This window comes from Onychostoma macrolepis, chromosome 17, assembly GCF_012432095.1.
Source record: "Onychostoma macrolepis isolate SWU-2019 chromosome 17, ASM1243209v1, whole genome shotgun sequence".
In the NCBI taxonomy this organism is placed as follows: domain Eukaryota; kingdom Metazoa; phylum Chordata; class Actinopteri; order Cypriniformes; family Cyprinidae; genus Onychostoma; species Onychostoma macrolepis.
Window position 1 is genome coordinate 17,304,808 of NC_081171.1, and position 20,419 is coordinate 17,325,226.

At 37.1% G+C, this 20,419-nt stretch overlaps 1 protein-coding gene across 2 annotated transcripts in view; it reads right to left on the minus strand.

Moving 5' to 3' along the window:
- Positions 1-82: 82 nt before the first annotated feature.
- The window catches only part of itsn2b (intersectin 2b), a 31,250-nt gene continuing 10,913 nt past the window's right edge, over positions 83-20,419 (minus strand). Inside the window, exons 9-39 of one of the 2 annotated variants that reach the window (XM_058748335.1) lie at positions 19,789-19,852; positions 19,335-19,472; positions 19,077-19,180; positions 18,313-18,575; positions 18,045-18,194; positions 17,726-17,866; positions 17,455-17,542; positions 17,202-17,341; positions 16,052-16,188; positions 15,192-15,955; positions 14,966-15,090; positions 13,420-13,577; positions 12,971-13,061; positions 12,680-12,876; positions 12,289-12,332; positions 11,139-11,305; positions 10,998-11,043; positions 10,785-10,906; positions 10,392-10,488; positions 10,051-10,245; positions 7,825-7,946; positions 6,828-6,934; positions 6,565-6,748; positions 3,676-3,774; positions 3,373-3,540; positions 3,034-3,246; positions 2,815-2,936; positions 2,471-2,553; positions 1,712-1,795; positions 1,434-1,607; positions 83-1,306 (exon numbers count right to left, since the gene is read on the minus strand). In XM_058748335.1, coding sequence (XP_058604318.1) covers positions 1,149-1,306; positions 1,434-1,607; positions 1,712-1,795; positions 2,471-2,553; positions 2,815-2,936; positions 3,034-3,246; positions 3,373-3,540; positions 3,676-3,774; positions 6,565-6,748; positions 6,828-6,934; positions 7,825-7,946; positions 10,051-10,245; positions 10,392-10,488; positions 10,785-10,906; positions 10,998-11,043; positions 11,139-11,305; positions 12,289-12,332; positions 12,680-12,876; positions 12,971-13,061; positions 13,420-13,577; positions 14,966-15,090; positions 15,192-15,955; positions 16,052-16,188; positions 17,202-17,341; positions 17,455-17,542; positions 17,726-17,866; positions 18,045-18,194; positions 18,313-18,575; positions 19,077-19,180; positions 19,335-19,472; positions 19,789-19,852 — 4,745 coding nt within the window. In that variant the 3' untranslated portion in view covers positions 83-1,148. The remainder of the gene's footprint in view (positions 1,307-1,433; positions 1,608-1,711; positions 1,796-2,470; positions 2,554-2,814; positions 2,937-3,033; positions 3,247-3,372; positions 3,541-3,675; positions 3,775-6,564; positions 6,749-6,827; positions 6,935-7,824; positions 7,947-10,050; positions 10,246-10,391; positions 10,489-10,784; positions 10,907-10,997; positions 11,044-11,138; positions 11,306-12,288; positions 12,333-12,679; positions 12,877-12,970; positions 13,062-13,419; positions 13,578-14,965; positions 15,091-15,191; positions 15,956-16,051; positions 16,189-17,201; positions 17,342-17,454; positions 17,543-17,725; positions 17,867-18,044; positions 18,195-18,312; positions 18,576-19,076; positions 19,181-19,334; positions 19,473-19,788; positions 19,853-20,419) is intronic. The other variant, XM_058748336.1, reaches the window with a different exon arrangement.

A 20,419-nucleotide genomic window follows, 5' to 3' on the forward strand; every position in this document is an offset into this window, starting at 1 on the left:
TAATTAATATTCATGAATATTGGCGTATGTCCTCTTACAATTAATAAAACATTTCATTTGTAGTGAAGACAATCACCCAGTATACTTTACAGTATTTTAATTTTATTTGCATTTGAATCCTGATTTTGTTGCATATTTGTGCTTCGATGTCTTTCTGACAATACAACATTAGACCGTTTTTTAAAACTAATACTTGGCTAAAATGAAAGATAAAGAAAAAAAAAAAACGTTTTCAGGAAAAAAAATAAAAAATAAAAAAATCAGAATATTCAACAAATTTTATTACATTTATACTTAAAACTAAAACAAATAAAACCTAAGAGACAAACTCAATCTCTTGAGTAAACGTTCATACTAACTTACTCCAACTCACCAAAAATACACAACATTAAGACCTTTTCTGAATGCTTTACAGCAATCCAGATATAGTGGGCAGCGTAAAATGTGCAGATAGTCCAAGACGCATAAATTAACATAAATAAAACTCAGTCAAGCACACAAAATCAACAGTGATTAGACCTTTAACCAATCATCCCTGGTTAATCACCTCATTTGTACCTTCATACATAAAAACTAGTAAGCTCTGCAAAAAAAGTTCCTTCCATGTTACACAGGCTAATAAGCGGTTATAAGATTTTATAGACTAGAGAGGATCAACTGGCTGGTGCAAATTCATTCTATAATGGTGAAGTTAAATGGAAGAACCGGCAGGTAAGGCAGACGGATAATGAATTGAAAAACAACACCACCTGGTTTAGTGTTGCTGATGAGAATATTCAAGTTCAAAAAAGTTCTCATCAACTTCAGATCTAGGCAAGTTACGATTATAACAAATATAGCTTTCTGTACAGCAATAAAGACAGTATATTTGAAGCAAAATATAGGTCCTGAGATATCTCTACATCCAGTGGTAAATTATTTAGGCAATAAAACTAACAAAAAAAAAAAATCCCAAATTCTCCCTTTTCATTCCCATATCACTTGGTCAAAAATCAAAACTTGGCAAAGTTGTGAAAGTTAACTCCTTATGGTCACGCATTCATTAGTATGTTCCACAGTAGTTGAGAACATTTTAAGGCAATCTTGAGAAGCTAGTGGTGAGACGCTGTGCTTGAAGTGCAGTTTTGAAGGGACATCCTCTCTCCTCCTCATTTGGGGGCTTTGTGGTCAAACAGCTGCAGGTCAAGCCGAACCCAAACCTCTCCAGTGGGAACTTCATGAAGCAGCAGCCTCCTAGTGGACGGACCTTTATTCTCAAGCTCTTTCTTAATAGTGGCTACAGGAACCTCAGTGCGACCTAAGAAGTCTAGGGAGGGAGAGAGACAAATGGAGCAATGCCCGTTTTTAAGGAATGTGTAATTATACATGCTAAAATATAAAGATACTGTAGTTCAGTTTAAAATTAAATTATACTCGCTATTTTTCATACTCACCATCTGGTGAAAATTGCTCCCGCTCAAAAATCGTAATACAGAGGACATCTTGATACAGGTCTTTAATGTGAAACTGACAATTGAAATTCCACTTCGGGTTGACAGTGTCATTGATGGTTCGGGAAGTGTAACACTGAGAGCCCATGGTCACTTCACAGTATGGATTACTCTTTCCTTAAAAAATAAAATAAAATAAAAAATAAATAAACTAATGTTTTGGGAAGTTTTTTTTATTTTATTTTTTTAAATCATTATTATTACTTAATAAAACCACTCACCGTTTGGTTTGGAGGATTTTAGCTCTGTTGCCTCCAAGATGGTGACAAGCAGGCGACCAATTCCACTTGCCTTCATTGAACGAGCTGTAAAAAAAATTTAAACATGAACTTAGCCAACCTGTTGTAATGATTATTTATGTTTATTCACAGACTATGACATACACTGCCAATCAAAAGTTTGGGGTCAGTAAGAATTTTTAATGTTTTCTAATACTTCTGATAATTTCTAATTAAAGCTGCATTTATTTCATCAAAAATGCAGTAAAACAGTAATATTGTGAAATATTATAATTTAAAATGACTGCTTTCTATTTTAATACATTTTCAAATGTAATTTATTCCTGTGATGGCAAAGCTGAATTTTCAGCATCATTACTCCAGTCTTCAGTTTCACATGATCTTTCAGAAATCATTCTAATATTCTGATTTAGTACTCAAGAGACATTTATTATTATCAATGTTCAAAACAAATTTGCTGCTTAATATTTTTGTCAAAATACTGTGACGCATCTTTTCAGGATTCCTTGATGAATAGAAACTTCAAAACAAAAGCATTTAAAAAAAAAAAAAAAAAGATATTCTTTGTAACATTATAAATTATTTACCGGCACTTTTGATCAATTTACTGCAACCTTACTAAATAAAAGTATTAATTCCACAAGAATATTACTGACCCCAACCCTTTGGATTGCCGTGTATTAGGGGAGTACTCATATTCAGTTTACCAAATAAACAATTAAACACATAAATAAAACTTACATTGATAGGACTTTTCCCGTTTCTTCTTCTCCATCTCAATGAATGCTTCTGATTCCGCTTTAATCTTCTGAACCCATGCAGTCCTAGCAGGATAGCAAGGAGATAAAACATTTTGTCATAAAATGTTGCTTGAAGCTAAAATTTACTAATTCAATAAACATTAATTTGCATTAAAATTGTCAATTCCACTTGCATTTCAGCAGCATAAAAAGCAGATGTTTTTTCTCTACCCATACAGTGTGGTGATAACAACATTCCTTTAACGGTTCATAAAGCCTCCCATGTGTCCAGTAAATAGTGGCTTGCTGATAAGACTGATTAAGTTAGTGATCGCTGAAACTGACCTTTCGTTAATGTTCTCGGTCTTCAGTGTGTACACACGATCTATGTGGGAAATGTGGAAGACGGGCTCGTCGCTGGATGGATCTGATGGAAGCTTCACCAGAACTTCATTGAGGAACACAGGCTGGGAACACATATACAATACCCCAGTGCTTTTTTTCTTTTGTTCAAAGGTTTAACCATAAAGGAACACTACTCTATAAAGAGGAGTGGAACCCTACCGTCTTATACATCTTGTACTGGATGTTGGACTTGGGGCTAAAGAGCTTGTCCGTTCCTGAGGAAGTGAACTGCTTGATAGCGTGAGTGAACAGTATAAAGTCGTTGAACAGAAAGACGTATAACTCCTTATTGCTCTTGGTCTTAAACACCTTCCCGCTGTGCAGCAATTTACGAGGACCCAAGCAGTTGGTCAGAGAGTTGAAGGTCAGATTCTAGGCACAATAGAAGAGTAAGAAATCTACTACACAGCTTTACATGAAAGTGTATCTTGTATCAGAAAAAAAGATGGTACATGAACCGTTCCAAATGTCACATGACTAAATGCTGTGCTTTTTTACCTCTGCGATGCCTTCACACTGCACATGGGATTGGATCCACTCCAGCCTGTCAGAGTTCTCCTTCTCCCTGACACCTTCGTTCACCTGAGAGCACAGCAGCTCTGCCTTCTCCAAAGCCTCTAGCAGTTGATCATGGTCCACGTGACTGTCTGGAGTACTTTCCAGGATCTGGACTCACAAATACACACAAGTATTGTTTAACATTAATAATTCACTAATCATTTGCATTAACTATCAACATCTAAAATAACAGATATAGAATAATGAAACAGATCAAATAGAAGTTATTTTCACTGTACTCACATTTTTAATATGGAGAGGGTAGCGAGTGATCCTTTGCATAGGTTTGAGTAAAAAGCTGGACAAAGGCATTCCTTTACAACGGTAGTCTGTGGCAATTTTCTGAAGAAAATGTTTTTACATTAACATTGCTCCCAAGAAAATATTTAAACCAAAAACTCTCACTGATGATGGTAAATATAAATTATGCACAATTATTATATTATTTTATAACACTTAATTATTATACTACTTGGGATATGCTGTATCCACTTCCAAAATGTATATGCACTACTGAAAGACCATGAATTGCAAATAAATAAAATCATTAAAGGGGTCATATGATGTTGCTAAAAAGAACATTATTTTGTGTATTTGGTGTAATGCAATGTGTTTATGTGGTTTAAAGGTGCAGTAAGAGATCTTGGAAAATGCTAACTTAGCCTGATAGCACTGAAACCACCCATTCGCCGGGGAGAAAGCTTTATAGTACAGTTAGTAAAAGTACTACAATACCAGGAAGGAAGATCGGGTTGTTGATGTTTGCCTGCCATTCGTGCTGACTCGCTCTGTCTGCACAGCGTGCGTGATCACGATGATGACGTATCCTGTCTGCGCGAACCGGGTGCGCAGAGGTATGCAAATACATATGTTGACAGGCAGGTAGGAAACCTGCCTGTCTCGGTCGGACCGAGCGTTTTGATTGGACGAACATTTCTTGGTCCTACGACTTCCACAGAGTATATAAATACAGATATATACATTTAGACCACTTAACTTGATTGCAATCGCGATGTGAGGATAACAAAAAATGTTTCTGAAGATAATCACCTATTACACCTTTAAAGGTCCCATGGCATGAAAATTTCACTTTATGAGGTTTTTTAAAATTAATATGAGTTCCTCTAGCCTGCCTATGGTCCCCCAGTGGCTAGAAATGGCGATAGGTGTAAACCGAGCCCTGGGTATCCTGCTTCGCCTTTGAGAAAATGAAAGCTCAGACGGCCCAATCTGGAATCTTCCCTTTATGTCGTCATACGGGGAAAGGTTACCTCCCCTTTCTCTGCTTTGCCCGCCCATGAGAAAATGAGCTACTACAGTGCGAGGCGAGCGCAATATTTTTTTTTCCTCGAGAGACATCATGGCTTGCAAACGAGTGAAGCATGACAGTTGCTCAGTGTTTGGATGTACAAATGAACACCGAAGTATTTTTTTAGTTCCTTCATCCAAGCCTATGGCTAGCATTAGCTACATGATAATAACTGTAACAGCATACATAAACAAACCAACTAAAGTACCGTATCCAGACACAATATTTTTAACTAACCATTCGGAGATGTCCTGCTGTAGCCGCAGAGCTGCAACTTCTTCATCCAGTGCTTCTCCATCCGGATCAGATTCTGGGTCAAACTGAAAAGCTTGAACGACTGTGTGTCTACCAGCCATTGCAATACATCCACTGTCAACATTAGCGCATGGTAGCGCAAGCTGGTTAAGGCCACACACCCACCCTCCACCTTGCCCCGCCTCTCTCGTCCTTAAAGCTACAGACACAGAAATGGCACGTCCTAAGGAAAGCTCATTGTGGGACTGGCTTGTAGTGGCTGAAATTCTGCACCAAGGCTGAATTTCGGGAAAGAGACTTCAGATACAGTACTAGGGACCACTTAGGCCTATATAAAAGCATCCAAAAAGCAGCATGTCATGGGACCTTTAAGGTTAAAAAAAAAAAACATTATTTTCTTGTACATTATTGTTGCTCCTCTATGCTCCACCTTTCTGAAACGCATCGATTTTTACAAAGCTCATCTTTCTGAGAAGCGAGGTGTGCTCTGATTGGCCAGCTATCCAGGGCGTTGTGATTGGCTGAATACCTCAAGCGCGTGACAAATGTTACGCCCCTTACCGTATTGTGATGGCGTGTCCCGGCACAACGAGACAAAAAAAATAAAAAAAATAAAACCCATTACAAACGAGGCATTTGTTGCATCCAATCGGGACATAATTACTGGTAATGACTTATACTGTCTTTTTACGCGTTGCATCGTGCCGCGTAAACATTACCATGTCTGCATTTGTAATTGGAGAAACGACAAACAAGCGCTACTCTACACAGCTCAAAACTCGCGTTTGAATAGTCAGTGGCAAATTCTTTAAATATGAAAACATACTTAGAGGCTGTGAGTCATAAGCGCCAGACTGTCCTTGCAAAGTTGGAATTGCCCCACTTTATAGAAACAGCCTTTCTATAATTATATAATTATATTAAATAATTGTGCTCCCAGGTTCAGGAAACAGTCCTCTGTAAAATGCGCTGCACACACTCTAATATCTGGGTTGAACTGTTCTGGAACAGTGTTGTAAATACAACTTAACCACTGATTTCTAGTTGTGTCCTCTTTTGGAAGCCCCCCCCCAACGAAACACAGCATCTCCAGGACATGGTGCCGGCGGCAGCAACAATTGTACAGCGAATAAAAATCATACCCTTTTTCTTTGCGTATACATTTGGGCGGTGTTATGCAAATCTTCCCACACGGTAACGTAGACGTGGGGGCGTGTTTGAATGAGCTGCTTTAGGAGGGCGTGGACGAGTCTTAACTTTTATAAAGAATATCTCTTTGGGTTTGAGACTTTAGTCTTTGCAAATTTAGGGATCTTATCTATGCACAAACAGCTTGTTTACACTCCAAAGAGAAAGGAAAACTTGAAAATCGCATCATATGACCCCTTTAAAATAAACCGAAAATATAGCCTTTCATTTAATAAGATATCAAATAAATAATTACAAAAAATAATGAAATAAAAAAATAAACATGTCAAATACAGCTTTGCATAATTTTGGTTTGGTAAAAAATTTAATAAAAGCTTAATGTCTATTTTTAACTGTTTAAGTGATGTATGTGAGGCTACCTTGAGGAAAGTTTTGAAGTCTGGCTCCTGATCGGTTCTCTGTTGCAGCAGCGTGGCACCGTTCAGCTGGCAGCTGCAGAAGCGGATGTAGGCCTGCATGTGCGACAGCTCGGAAGCCAGGATGTCTCCGATCATGTGAACAGGCATGTTCTCTCCTCCGGTCTTTTTCCTTGCTTTCAGTGCCCTGACAATATACACATCATGCATGATACACTGCGCATTGGTAAAAGATAAAAAAATATTTGCAAGTTAACCTCACATACTTGAGCATCTTGGAGTTGCACTGGATAAGCTCCCTCCAGTTGACAAATAGCATGTTCATTTCAGTCTCAGTGAGACGACCTGATTCAGACATGGGCTTGTAGAAGACCTTAAGAAAGACAACAAGAAAAATTTTATTTTATCTTAAAAAAATAAAAATAAAATCTTTTTAATTATTCAATTTATAATGTTACAAAAGATTTCTATTTTAGATAAATGCTGTTCTTCTGAACTTTCTATTCAAAGAAACCTAAAAAAAAAAAATAAAAAAAAAAAAAAAAATTCTACTCGAGCTACTTGAGCAGAAAATCAGAACATTTCAATGATTTCTCAAGGATCATGTGATTGGAGTAATGATGCTGAAAATTCAGCTTTGAAATCACAGGAATAAATTACATTTTAAAATATATTCAAACCTGAAAAGTTATTTTAAATAGTAAATTTTTAATTTTTTACTGCTTTTTCTGTACTTTGGATCAAATATGCAGGCTTGGTGAGCAGAAGAGACTTTAAAAAACATTTAAAATTTGGACATTTACTGTTCAAAAACTTTTGACCGGTGGTATATATTCCAAATGTATTGTTTTGCAAAGTAATAAAAGTATTTTACAAATTCTATATAATTACTATATTATTTTATTACACTATTATTAATTATTATACTATATTATTACACTACTTGGGATGTCATTCTGAATACTGCAAAAAAGCTTAATATCATTTATATTCATGTAATTAAATAAAATCATTAAAATATATAAAATGAAAATGCAAACTTTAATAACATCCTAAATAAATAAAGTAAAAAATGTTTTTTTTTTTAAAGTGTCAAATTTAGCTTTGCATTATTTTGGATAACTCATCTTGGTATTGTGGTACCACTAAAACTGTTGGCACCTTTTCTGTAAATTGCTTGTTTTATTCATATTTCTAAGTTGATTTGGATAAAACGGTCTGCTAAATAAATGAATGTAAATTAGTTGATCTGTGACTGTGTACCTCAAGGACCAGCTGTAGGTCTTCATTGTATTTTTCCTCTGTTTCAATGAGCTCATGGATGTATCCTTGCCGTTTCTTCTCCTGCGGGCTCATTGAATCCAGAGTGCTCTGGTCAGCACACCCTACAAGAAAACGGTACAGGTGAACTCACCCAGACACTTGAAGCCCATAAACACAACAAAACACACACAAACTGACGGCTGCAGAAGATCCTTCAACAACCTTACTGCAAACACACTCAAGCACACTTAAAAGCAGGATAATGTCAGTCGCAGCGTGTTGATGACACCTCAAACCGCTCCAGCATCAATCCTTACCTGTTGATGGTCTGTCCTTTTGACCATCCGGGGTGCCTTTACTGGTGCCTTCATCGTCCACATCCCAGAGCCGTAAAAATAGCAGTTTACCCCCTGAATGATCGCTCATTTTTATGAGCTGTGCTTTGTAAATCTGCTCATTTACTGTAACTAACACTGCAGGCATGCAGGATTATTCTATTTTAACCCATAATACAACAGTAGGATAACTATAACTAGATGGCAGTAAAGATTAGGAATACTATCAGTAAGTCACTGGAAACTCATGAAGGTGGTGAAATATGAGACACTACTATCTAATTAAATATGAATAATGATCAAACAATTAGATCATTACATGGCTACATTTTACTGCAGATGATAAATTTAATATTTATGGGCTTTTTTTGTTTCACTTTTTAAAAATGCATATCTGAAAGTGTTTTTTTGGCACTGAACTCATGTTACAAAAATTAAAAAGGAACGACGTTTGTTTTTTCAAAAGACTTTAATGTCTAGATTTCTTCAAATCAAATAAGTACAAGATCCAAGTATTTGAGATATCTGAAATATTATTAACAACATCCAATAAAATGATATTAAGGCAAACATTTGTCCACAACTTCACAACTTTATAAGTTTCCTATATAATATTAACAAATCTGTTTATACAGAAGCGAGTCATGCACAAACATGGCATAAAACGCAGTAAATATGTAACAATACTACCTAAGGCCAAAGCATTGTGCTTAAAATAGCATCAGCAAAACTATATTTGCAAATACACCACAGACAGTAACAAGTTGTCTTTTGTTTTTGTTCTTACATTGATTTCAAACTGAAACTACTGAACAAATTGAATATAAATAAAATGGAAGCAAAAGAGTGAAAACCATCTAAAGATTCAAGGTGAAACTGCCTCCAAAAAGTGACAGTGGTTTGTTCTTTAAAATGTCAAAGTGCCTTCAATAACCAGAGACTAATAATACTAAGTTTAAAGTTGCATTATAACCAGCGTATATATGTAAAGTCTATCATTAGAATGATTGCGAAGACATACCGAGGCAGTTTTACACTTTGTAACATGCCTTAAAATGTAACGTCCCTTAAAATGACCAAACTGAAGAGCAACAGCTTTACTGTGAAATCTCACCGACCCAAAATGACCATATAAAAAAAGTTGCCACTTTTAAGAAACTTTAAGCAAACTAAATTAAGAAAATTCAAAAAAAGGAAAATCAGATTCATTAACCCCCCACTAATCAGTTAAGATCGGTCCAGACTACCAGTCAACTGAATAAAAAGCCTTGTTTTGGTTTTAAGAAATGAGACTGTTGAGGAAAGATACAAGAGGGTGACTGGGTGAGTAAATGGTGGTTTCAACAGGACCACCGCCACTGTGAGAGGGGGATAGTGGGTCTCATATGGATGAAGGAAAGGAAAGGTGTTACAACCCTACAGAGAAGGACATGAAGTAAAGGGGAAGGGAAAAGATTGTGAGAGAAATAAACGTGTGGCTAAATATGGAGTATGAGAGGAGGAAAAGACATTAACATTAGATTAGATGCTACATGTACAAATGTAAAAGACTGGAAATACCCTTTCCATTATAACTGCAAAAATAAAATGAACCATTAGGCACCATAAAATAACACTAAATATTGATAATTAAAGCAGGATAAAAATGTCATTATAATAAATGTAACGAAATTGTAATACACTCCGCCATAAATACAAATCATTTCATATAATAAACACCCACATTTAAGGAGCATAGACAGCAACAATCGTTTCTTTAATTAATCTGAAACCAATTTAATTTTCAAAATAAAAGAGAGCAAATTTTATAGTTGCAAACACAACCAAAAACTGGTAAAATGATTAAAAACATAACCAAAATAGACTTGTCTGTTTATGGGTCTCTACTTACACTGCTGACTGGGGTCAGAATCAGAGGTGGTCATTTTCACATAGTTGGTAGGAATCAAGCCCGTGACCCCATTGAGTTCTCCTTTCCACCAGTCAGGATTGCTTTTGTCCAGCACATTGATAACTTGACTCTTCGAGAAGCTCAGCTCGTCCTCATTCGCTGCGGCGTAGTCGTATATGGCGATGACTTGGCCGACTAGAATGAGGACAGACAGAAAAAGTGATGAGGAGAGATTCTCACACAAAAAAAAAAAAAAAATTATATTACATTATCTCATATATCTATACCTATCTATATATCTATCTATCTATCTATCCCTGGAAAGCTGTTTCGTTTCTTACCAGCCACCGATGCAGGTGTAGATTTGCCGCTGTTTGAGCCCAGAAGCTTGACGTGTGAAGCAGGGAACCAGCCCTTCTGACGTTTCTTCCCCCTGGCCTGAAGACAAACAGAAACCATTGCTGCCATTTTGAATTAATTAATTAATTTATTTTTTAAATCATCAAATATTGTGTACACAATTCCAGATATATAACTATTGACAGTGAATTAAAAATCAGCTAATAACTGAAATACACCAATATATCCATTATAAATAATATGGGTCATATGATGGAACGCATGGAAAAAGTATGAAGTAAAATCACTTAAAACTGCGTTTTATTAATTCCTTGATTACCATAATTGGAGGTAATGGCTCATTTAAGGCATTTAAGCATGAACTGCTCACTCACCTGCAGTTCCCCGAGCCACCAGCCGGAGGGGTTCTTGGTGAGGATGAGGATGAGCTGTCCTGGGGCTAGATTCAACTGCTCTGCACCTGCAGCTGTGTGTGCAGTGGTCACCTGGGCCACTTCTACAAACACAATAACACATTATAGGTTTAAATAATTAAGATGAATTACTGTGATTTAATTTTGACACATAACTTGATGTTATGTACTTACCTGGTTTCTTTGCAGGTGTTCCAAGTTTACCAGAGAGACTTGATGCCTAACAAGGAGAAAAAAAAAAATATTTCACAATTATTATTAATATCACAAACCAACAACATGGATAAAGGTCTTTAAATTCAAAAATAAAATTACATCAGCCTCCTTTGGCTTGACGTAATTGGAGGGGAAGACTCCTGATCTGTCTCCGATGCTGCCTCTCCACCACTCCCCTTCTCTCTCTGATACCAGGACGGTGTCTCCCTCGGTGAAGGTCAGGTCTCCAGGCTCAGGGCTCTCATAAGTGTACAGTGCCACATATTCTGATGACAGGATCAACATAAAAACATGCTTCAGGGTAACTCAGATCACAAGGACAATAGTGATGTCAAGAGATTAATCTGTGGTGTGTTCACAGGCATAACAGACACAAAATATACAGGAAATGAATATACTGTGCACACACAGGAAATAAATGTCTGGGTTGCCCTCAAACAATGTTTAATCACACTAAAGAATTAATTATTAAATAACTGATTACACTACCGTTCAAAGGTTTGGGGTCAGTAAGATTTAAAATAAAAATAAATAAATGAATGCTTTCCCTCAGCAAAGATGCATTTAACTGAGCAAAATTGGCAAAAAGTAAAAACATTTATAAAGTTACAACAGATTTCTATTTTAAAAAATTCTGTTATATTGCATTCAAAGAAAAAAGGTTTACCTCAATCAAAAGATTAAGCAGCACAACTGATTTTAGCATTTATAATAACAATAAATGTTTTTTGAACTGCAAATTAGTATGATTTCTGAAGGCTGGAGTAATGGCTGCTGAAAATTCAGCTTCATCGTTGCAGGAATAAATTACATTTTAAAACATTAAAATAAAAAGTTAATAAAATAAATTAAATTAATCAATTACTAAAATTATTAAATTACTGTTTTTACTGTATTTTTAATAAAATAAATACAGTGGAGAGAAAGAAACTTCTTTCAAAAAATAATAAACCCAAATAATAAACAAAAAAATAAAAATCTTACCAGCTCCAAACTTTACATTAAATAATAACATAAGAAATGCAATAATTGAGCGATCTCCATAATGTAAATTTTTGGGCTCCACAAAACTACATTTTGTTTCTCATTATATAATAGCAAATCATTTTTAACATGTTTTTCATATGCAGTATTGCACCAAAGATATCTTTTCTTAGATACTAAGGGAAGCTGTTCTTAACGCAAACTGCTTCAGAGTCTCATAACTGCAAAGTTTCCCAGTGGGAGAACCGAATGTATTTTCTCTTACCTTCATAGCTGGATCCATCTGCTGTATCAGATGCATCAGTGGAACTATGGGGGAAACATTAAACATTAAACAAGCACCAAACAAAGTGATTGAATAGTGTTTCAGGACAAAGCTGTTAAATGCCAAATGAATAATGACAACCACAAACAGAGAAAGTAAAGCAACATAACATCAGAATTAGTCTCTTTGCAGGGACCTCTGCACCTCAGGATGAGTTTTAGTATGCAAAGAATCACTTGATTTAGTTTGAAAATACCATTCCACATGAACTTTTTCCACAGACAAAGTACATGTAACACTCACAGCTACACACTCAGTCTATTTTGGTCACAACCACTTCAGCATTGTTATTATTCATATTAAACCACTTCAGCACAGTGTTTGTATTTACTCTTCTTGTGCATCACTGGCGCTCAGCACTGTAACATAGCTTTTGGGGAACCACCCCTGAACCCCATTAAGCTCTCCAAGCCACCAGTTCTCCTGCTGCTCCAGAACTGTGATCACATCATCTTTGGAAAAGTTGAGATGGTTGTCTGTCTTTGCAGTCCACGAGCACAGAGCTTTAGCTTGCACATTCCCCACCACCTGAAAACATGCAGCAAACGCCATTGCATTTCACCACAAGGAAGTTGTAGCTTACATAAACACTATGCGGTTATTCTCAAGGAATCCTGCATACCTGACCATGATTGGAGGAGGCGGAGCCTGTGGCATGGGTGGGGGTGAAAGCGGAGCTCAATCGTGATCCACTCGGTCCATCACTCAGTTTGCTGGTGAAGAAGGTGTTTTAGAATATTCCACATGTTCTACTATCATGCTCAAGATTCGAAATGAAACAGTGCATCTTTATGAACTATATTCACACAAAGTCTTAATATTGACAGATCATTTTTTCCATTTGTATTTTTTTAGACTTAATTAGACTTGCGAAAAAACATTTTTCATAATAGTTTATACTTTCGGACTTGGTGTGAACATGTCTTGTACTCAAAATGCGTTTTGCTTGTTTTGCATGAAAGACATGCAGTTTGTAGCTGTGAATGTTTCCTGTAATGGCTCTGTACCCACATGCACTTTGTCTGTGTGAATGCATTTGAACAGTATGAGGAAGTCAGATGGAGATCGCACCTGACAGAGATGGAGACCTGTGGCTTTAGGGCTTGTTTGGCCACGAGCGGAGCCTCTGATTTGGTCTGCTTCTCCACATAGCTCTCAGGGAACCAGCCCATCTTCCCCTGCCGGCTGCCATACAGCCAGCCCTGCTCTCGCTCTATGCTCTCATCCACCTAAACAAACACAGATCCAGCTGAATAAACTCTACGTCTGAACCTTACACTGACGAGAGTTTCACAGCTTCACTACATGTTCCCACAATCACTTTAAACATTGGACATGAACAAAAATAAATAAAAATTTATTCCAAATTTATAATGGCGATTCAAAGAAATACAAAGAAAAGTAATTCTGAAATTGCAGATAAATATGCTATCAGAATGTGTCTATACACACACACTCTCTTTTAAATGTCTTCCAAAGAAGTGTCTTATGGTCACCAAGCTCTATCAAAAATACAGTAAAAACCGTAATATTGTGAAATATTATTACCATTTAAAATAATTGTCCCCGTGTCTTCATCATTAGCTGTAGAGCAGCCATTACTACAGTTTTCCGTGTCACATGATCCTTCAGAAATCATTCTAATGTGCCGATATAATGGTCAAGAATTTTTTTATGTCTATATAAAACATGATACATTTCAGGAATTTATTTATTTATTTTTGGTAAAAATAAAAATAAAATAATAATAATATTATTAATATATATATATATATATATATATATATATATATATATATATATATATATATATATATATATATATATATATATATATATATATATATATATATTTCAACTATCAGTCTTTTATAACAATGTGAAAGTCTTTACTGTCACATTTGATCAATTTAAGGTGTTCTTGCTAAATAAAAGTATCAAAGGGATAATTCACCCCAAAATTTTACTTTTGTCATCATTTACTCACCCTCATGTCGTTCCAAACCTGTATGAGTTTCTTTCTTATGTTGAACATAAAACAAGAATGCTGGTAATTAAACAGTTGATGGTCCTCATTGACTTCCACAGTATTACTTTCCCTACTATGGAAGTCAACAGGGACCAACAACTGTTTCTTTCTTCAAAATCTTTCAAAATATCTCAACATAAAAAAGAAACTTACACAGGTTTGGAACAACATGAGGGTGAGTAAATGGCAAAATGTTCATTTTTGGGTGAACTATTAAACCGCACCTACACCGGACGCGACTTGAAGCTGTTGACACTGGACACAATGAAGAGAGACGTTGCAAATCCATTTTTCCTTTGTGTCAGAAGTAGTGCAAGTACTATATATCAGAAACAGAACGTGGCATCAGTTTACTTTTGGGAATTTGTCATGTTGCATCGCACCCTGGCACATTCAGTGTCAACAGAATCACGGATTATAATGTCTGCAGTCACATCGCATCACTCGCGCCCTGTCTAGATAAAGGTTTCATTTTCTTCAAAATATAATAACATCTAACATCTCATAACATATTTCGTACTTTAGATTCTGGGGAGAAACAAGCCCTTGACCACTGGCAGGTTTTGTGAGATTTGCTCTCAAACTGACCTCAATCAGGTCATCGCTTTCGAAGGACAGCTCATCATCATTTCTGGCAGTGAAGGGGTAGAGGGCTTTAAATGTTGTCAGTGCCGCTGATTTCCTGTGCTGTGTGCCAAGAGGATGTCTGCTGCCTAAAATCACAAAGATACTTTCAATCATTCCAATCATATCAGAGATAACTTAACAAGCCATGCTATGTTGATTTTAAAACTTACGGTACACTTTTTTTTACCTTTCCTCTCCTCCAGGCCGCGCAGAAGAGCAGCAACAATGTCTGATTTAACAGTGTTCTTCTTGTTCTGTTCATCATCTCTCATCGCCACTCTTGCGGCTGCAGTCTCTTCCTCCTGCTGTTTCTTCTTCCTCTCCTCATCCGGTTTCCTTTGTTCCTCCTCCCGACGCCTCCTGCTCTCCTCTTCCTGCCTTTTCCGGTCCTCCTCTTTCCTTTTTCTCTCCTCTTCTACTCTCTTCCTCTCCTCTGCATCTCTCATGGCAGCCTCCTGTGCACGAAGTCGCCTCCTCTCCTCCTCCTCCCGCTCCCTTCTTCTCTCCTCTTCTCGTCTCTCCTCCTCTTTCCTACTCCACTCCTCGCGCTTCCTCTCCTCCTCCAGTCTTAACTCCTCCTGCCTCCTTCTCTCCTCCTCTAGTCTTCTCCTTTCTTCCTCCAGTTTTCTCCTCTCCTCCTCCAGTTTCCTCCTTTCTTCATCTCGCCGCCTGCGGTCCTCCTCCTCCTCCTGCCTCCGTTTCTCCTCAAGTCTGTGTCTCTCCTGTTCTCTCCTTTCTTCCTCTTCTTCCCTGCGCCTCCTCTCCCCCTCCTCGCGGGCCTTGAGCTCTCGTTCTGCTTGTTCTTTAGCAGCCTGTAAGCGAGCTTGTCTCTCCCTCTCCTCCTCCTCACGAAGTTTGGCTTCTCTTTCCTCCTGTATTTTCCGCTGTTTCTCCTCCTCTTCACGCCGCAATTTCTCCTGCCATTGCCGGTCCTTCTCTAGTTTGATGCGTCTGTATAGGGAAAGAATTTTTGCTTGTGAAATCTGCAATTCTTTTCTTTTCAAGTTCTGTGTAAGTGAGGATGTACCATAGGAAAACATTTCTTACTTCTGTTCTTCCTCCTCTCTCCTTTTCTTTTCTAGTTCCTCCTGCTTGCGTTTTTTTAGCTCTCTGATTTTTTCTTCCTTAATGGTGCGTAGTTTTTCCAAAGCAGACTGTTGCGTCCTCTGGCTCTCTCGGAGATCCTAATTAACAAACCACATGATTATGACACACTGAACGCAACTGTAACAGTGAACCAAAACAACCTTAAGGTTAAACTGAAATCAAAATGTACCCAATTTACATTAACACTGATACCTGATTTTTTAGCTTAACTTTTAATCAGGAAAACTTGGTTTTCTTCTAAATTGACTATGTCATTTAGACCATGAGGTAAAGTTTTTAGCAAACTTGCACACGTCTGAATCCATTCTGGTACGCAATGCTTAATTTTCCACGTTCCAAATCCATTTAGACCATTTAGCAAATTTCATGTTTCCCCACCTCTGAAATGACTTCCAATGTAAACAAGAGAAGTTTATAGGAAGGAAGATTATAAAAACACATAACATGTTCATATTCAATCTCAAATCCCACCCTAAATGATCTCCCGCTGAATATTGTTTCACTCAGAAATGAGTCACAATATGGAAGTTACACGCATTGTGAATGGAATTTTATTTAGCCTTTAATCCATCCCTGATCATATGTGCAGTAAAGAACCTTTGGTAATGATCTAAAGGTGAATCTGCTACAGTAAGAGTTAGCAGGAAAAGGGGAAAAAAAAGAGACCTTCAAAAGGAAGAAGAGATTGCTGAGGCAATTCAGTAAAGAGAGCAGGCCTTTAAGCATGCAGTCATCCATTTCCTCAAACTGCAGCGAAAGCCAGGGAGAGACAGACAAGTAGACAGACAGACAGAAAAGCTCTACAGCTAGTGATAAAGACACAGGGACAAAAGCATAGGGGTTACTCGCATTAGTGTCATCAGGAGCAGTCTATATGCTGTTAGCACTGATCGGTTAAGAACGATTTGTTAAAGAAATGCTAAATAGCTGGGGAATTAAATATTTTCATATCACTCAAGTTAAAATGTCCTGTGTCAATCAGCATCTTGTAAAGTGTAACTAGTCTAGCTAAGCATGCAGCTCAGTTTGTGCTGCACTGAACGGTTTGCATGTATTTATTAGTCATGGCTGAGTGATATTAATGGCTTACCTGGATTTCTTTCTTATACTGATCCATATCTGCTAATTTAACAGTAGTTTCCTTCTCCAAAGCATTAAGCTGTTCTTTAAGCTTTCGACAGGTAAGATCCTTGTCTTCCATATTCCTCTGTAAAGTTTTTACTGTCGCAGCTGCATCAAGGAAACATACAAATTGTTGGTGAGCTCATAATTACAGGGAACAAGGTTTATTATTATAGTAATTTTTTACTGGGGTTGTGCTTAACTGGCCAAATGTGTCTTACTAGGAAGGTTGTTCAGACTCAGGCTGCGGAGTCTGTCATTGAGTTTTTGCTGTTCTATGGTCGACTGTCCCAACTTTCTCTTAAATTCCTGCAAATATCACATACAAGTCATCATGATTACTGCTATGCTCTTATCAAGCAATCTACATCTAAAATTAAGATTTATTAAGAATAATGGAGATTTTAGTATAAATTAATAAACAGATTTAATTTTAATACATAAAGACACATTCAAAATTCATGTGTGCTGGTACTGATGCAGCAGTCAGACCTCTAACTGTTTCTGCAGAGAGTTGATTTCTGTGATGCAGGAGTCTCTTTTCTGGTTGATCGTTTCCAGCTCATTTTTATGAATTCTCTTTTTGCCTTCAGCATCTTGAAGCTTGTCAGAGATTTGTTTCTGCTTGTTGCCCTAAAAAAAGAAAGGGAAAGCTCTTTCATCAAGCATTCTGCTCATTTAAAAAAAAAGAGGAATTATAATAATTTTGTACATAATAGAAATGTGTTGTTAAATTTACAGCGCTTGGTTTCACACATAATGAGTCTAGACGCAATGTAGTGGTTGATTGCATGATGTCTTATATCCTCACCACAGCCTCCAGCTCCATTTCCAGACCCCTCTTCTTGGCTCGGAGCTTGATGATCTCCTCCTGCTCCTCACTCTTCTGGTTTAGAAGCTCCTGCTTTCTTCTCTTCTCCCACTCAAGCTGCCGCTGGCGCTCCAGCTCCTTCTTGGCTGCCTGTAAGGAGCATCATAGCAGTGGTCACTAAAAATGTTTTCCTGGATCTTGCATATCTATATAAATTTTTCGGAAATGTAAACACATTTTGGGAAATGAACCTGAAACATCCTCTCACCTCCTTCCTCTCCAGATCTTTGAGTCTCTCCTCCTCTCTTTGTCTCTCCAGCTCCCTCTGTCGCTCCAGTCTGAGCTCCTCTTCCCTCTTCCTCTTCAGCTCCAGCTCTCGTGCCTCCCTCTCTCTTTTCTCCTGCTCTTCTCTGGCCTTCTGTGCCCTCCTCTCCTCTTCCCTGCGCTGCTGCTCAAGCAGGGCTTGTCGGCGCTTCTCCAGCTCAGCATTTCCCATCTCCATATTTTTCTTGAATTTATCCTCAAAAGTCACTAGATACACAAAGCACACATAAATTACTACAATAAACTGGAATTTTCAAGCAACTGTTATATTTGACAAATATAAACAAAAATATTAAAAAAATATAAATATAAACTTCTTTTTATGAAAGGTTTTTATCCGTCTTTTTTGGCAACATATACCTCTTTTTTAATACAACAATCTTTATACATTTTAGCATGACATATGTGTCAAAATAACATGGAGGCAGGAAGCTTAAATTAAAAAAAAAAATTAAAATAAATCTGTAGGATACAAATCACAGTCCGCAAGCACACCAAAATGTGAGTTATTCAATATTTAGGAAATTATTTATACCAATTGTTTAAAATGTCTTTCACCAAATCAAATAATGTTACACATTCTGTGTTCCTAAACAGAATACATCTGTTTAACCTCTTTGATACCTGGTGTAAACATGGGAGGATTTTTTTTTTTAAAGCAAGTCTTTATTTGCATTATGTAATAATGGGTGTGGTGTAAAGCCATACAATTGTTCCTTGATTTCTGCGGAGGCTCAGACTCATAGAGGTCCTCAGTCAGGCCTGCATAGATCGAGGGAGTGGTTCCATTCACAGAGTCACCAAGCTTCCCCCTACAGGTTCATATTTATGGAGAAAAACATTTACAAAACAATTTAAGCAATTCAGATAATAATTTAAAATGTATTTTACTTTCATGACCAATGTTTTGTATATTATGAAGTTCTCAGTCATTCGGAGATCAGGTTACAAACTAATCAGCGGTACCTCAGTGATGGGGGCACCAGCTCTGAAGGGAGTGCCATAGGCAGCGGCTGTCCCATTTTAGCCATGTCTACAAGATGCATGGCAAGAATAAACTCATCAGCCTGCAGTTTACCATCCTTGTTCACATCAGCAAGATTCCTGACAAAAAAAAAAAAAAAAAAATACAAAACAAATCAAAAGGCATTTAACTAAATATTTACACAATCTGAATTTGTTAACTTTAATTTTTGAAACAGAAAATATCATGTGTAAAAAAATGCTGAATAAAAGCATTTTCAAAAGTGGCCTTTTGAACCCACATTTACATGCTTCATAATATTAGGCCTGTCGTAAATTAGCAAATGACATGTATATATTGCACGCAGCAACTCTTGTACAATGAAATCTCCCCCAAATAAGATTTCTTTAAAAAAAAAAATGCTTTATTTAAGAACTGGGGATGTCAAACACCTACCAGATGGAAGCTAGCTGAGTCTGAGTAAGCATTGTTGTAGCCATTGCAGTTCTCACTTGAAGACCTTCAGAGAAAAAAAAAAGAAAGAAAAAAATATATAGAATTTATATAGATGCTAATTACCATAATCACAGAAAAGGATATTTCCTAGTTAAAAACGTTATTGGGAGAAAAATGCCTATTTGCTGTGTTTTAGAAACTGTGTCTTTTTTATTGTTGCTTTACAATCAGCTTGTTGATACTGTTGCTGTACTAAAATAACTGGTCTGACTAGAGCTGGTTGATATTCCTAAAGTCAGAATACTGGAATCCTCCTAAACCATCAACACATTACGACATCTAGAAACTCTTCTCACACAGAAAAATGAGCGCCATTCTCAAATGACGTGTAACAAAACAGCTTGCCCCTGAGATGTAAGCAGTGGGCTTACACTTAATGCTATAAACCTGTGAAATAAACCTTACAAAAGGCATGCTGCACCCACGTCCTCATTCCTGAAATTCTCTAGTACATGGGTCTTTGTCATGAGGTATGTAAGTGATACAGTCAACTGCTATGCAGATGAGCCACATGGGTGTGGATTGCCATCCTACTAAACTACTAGCCTTCAGCTGAACATCCCATATTAAA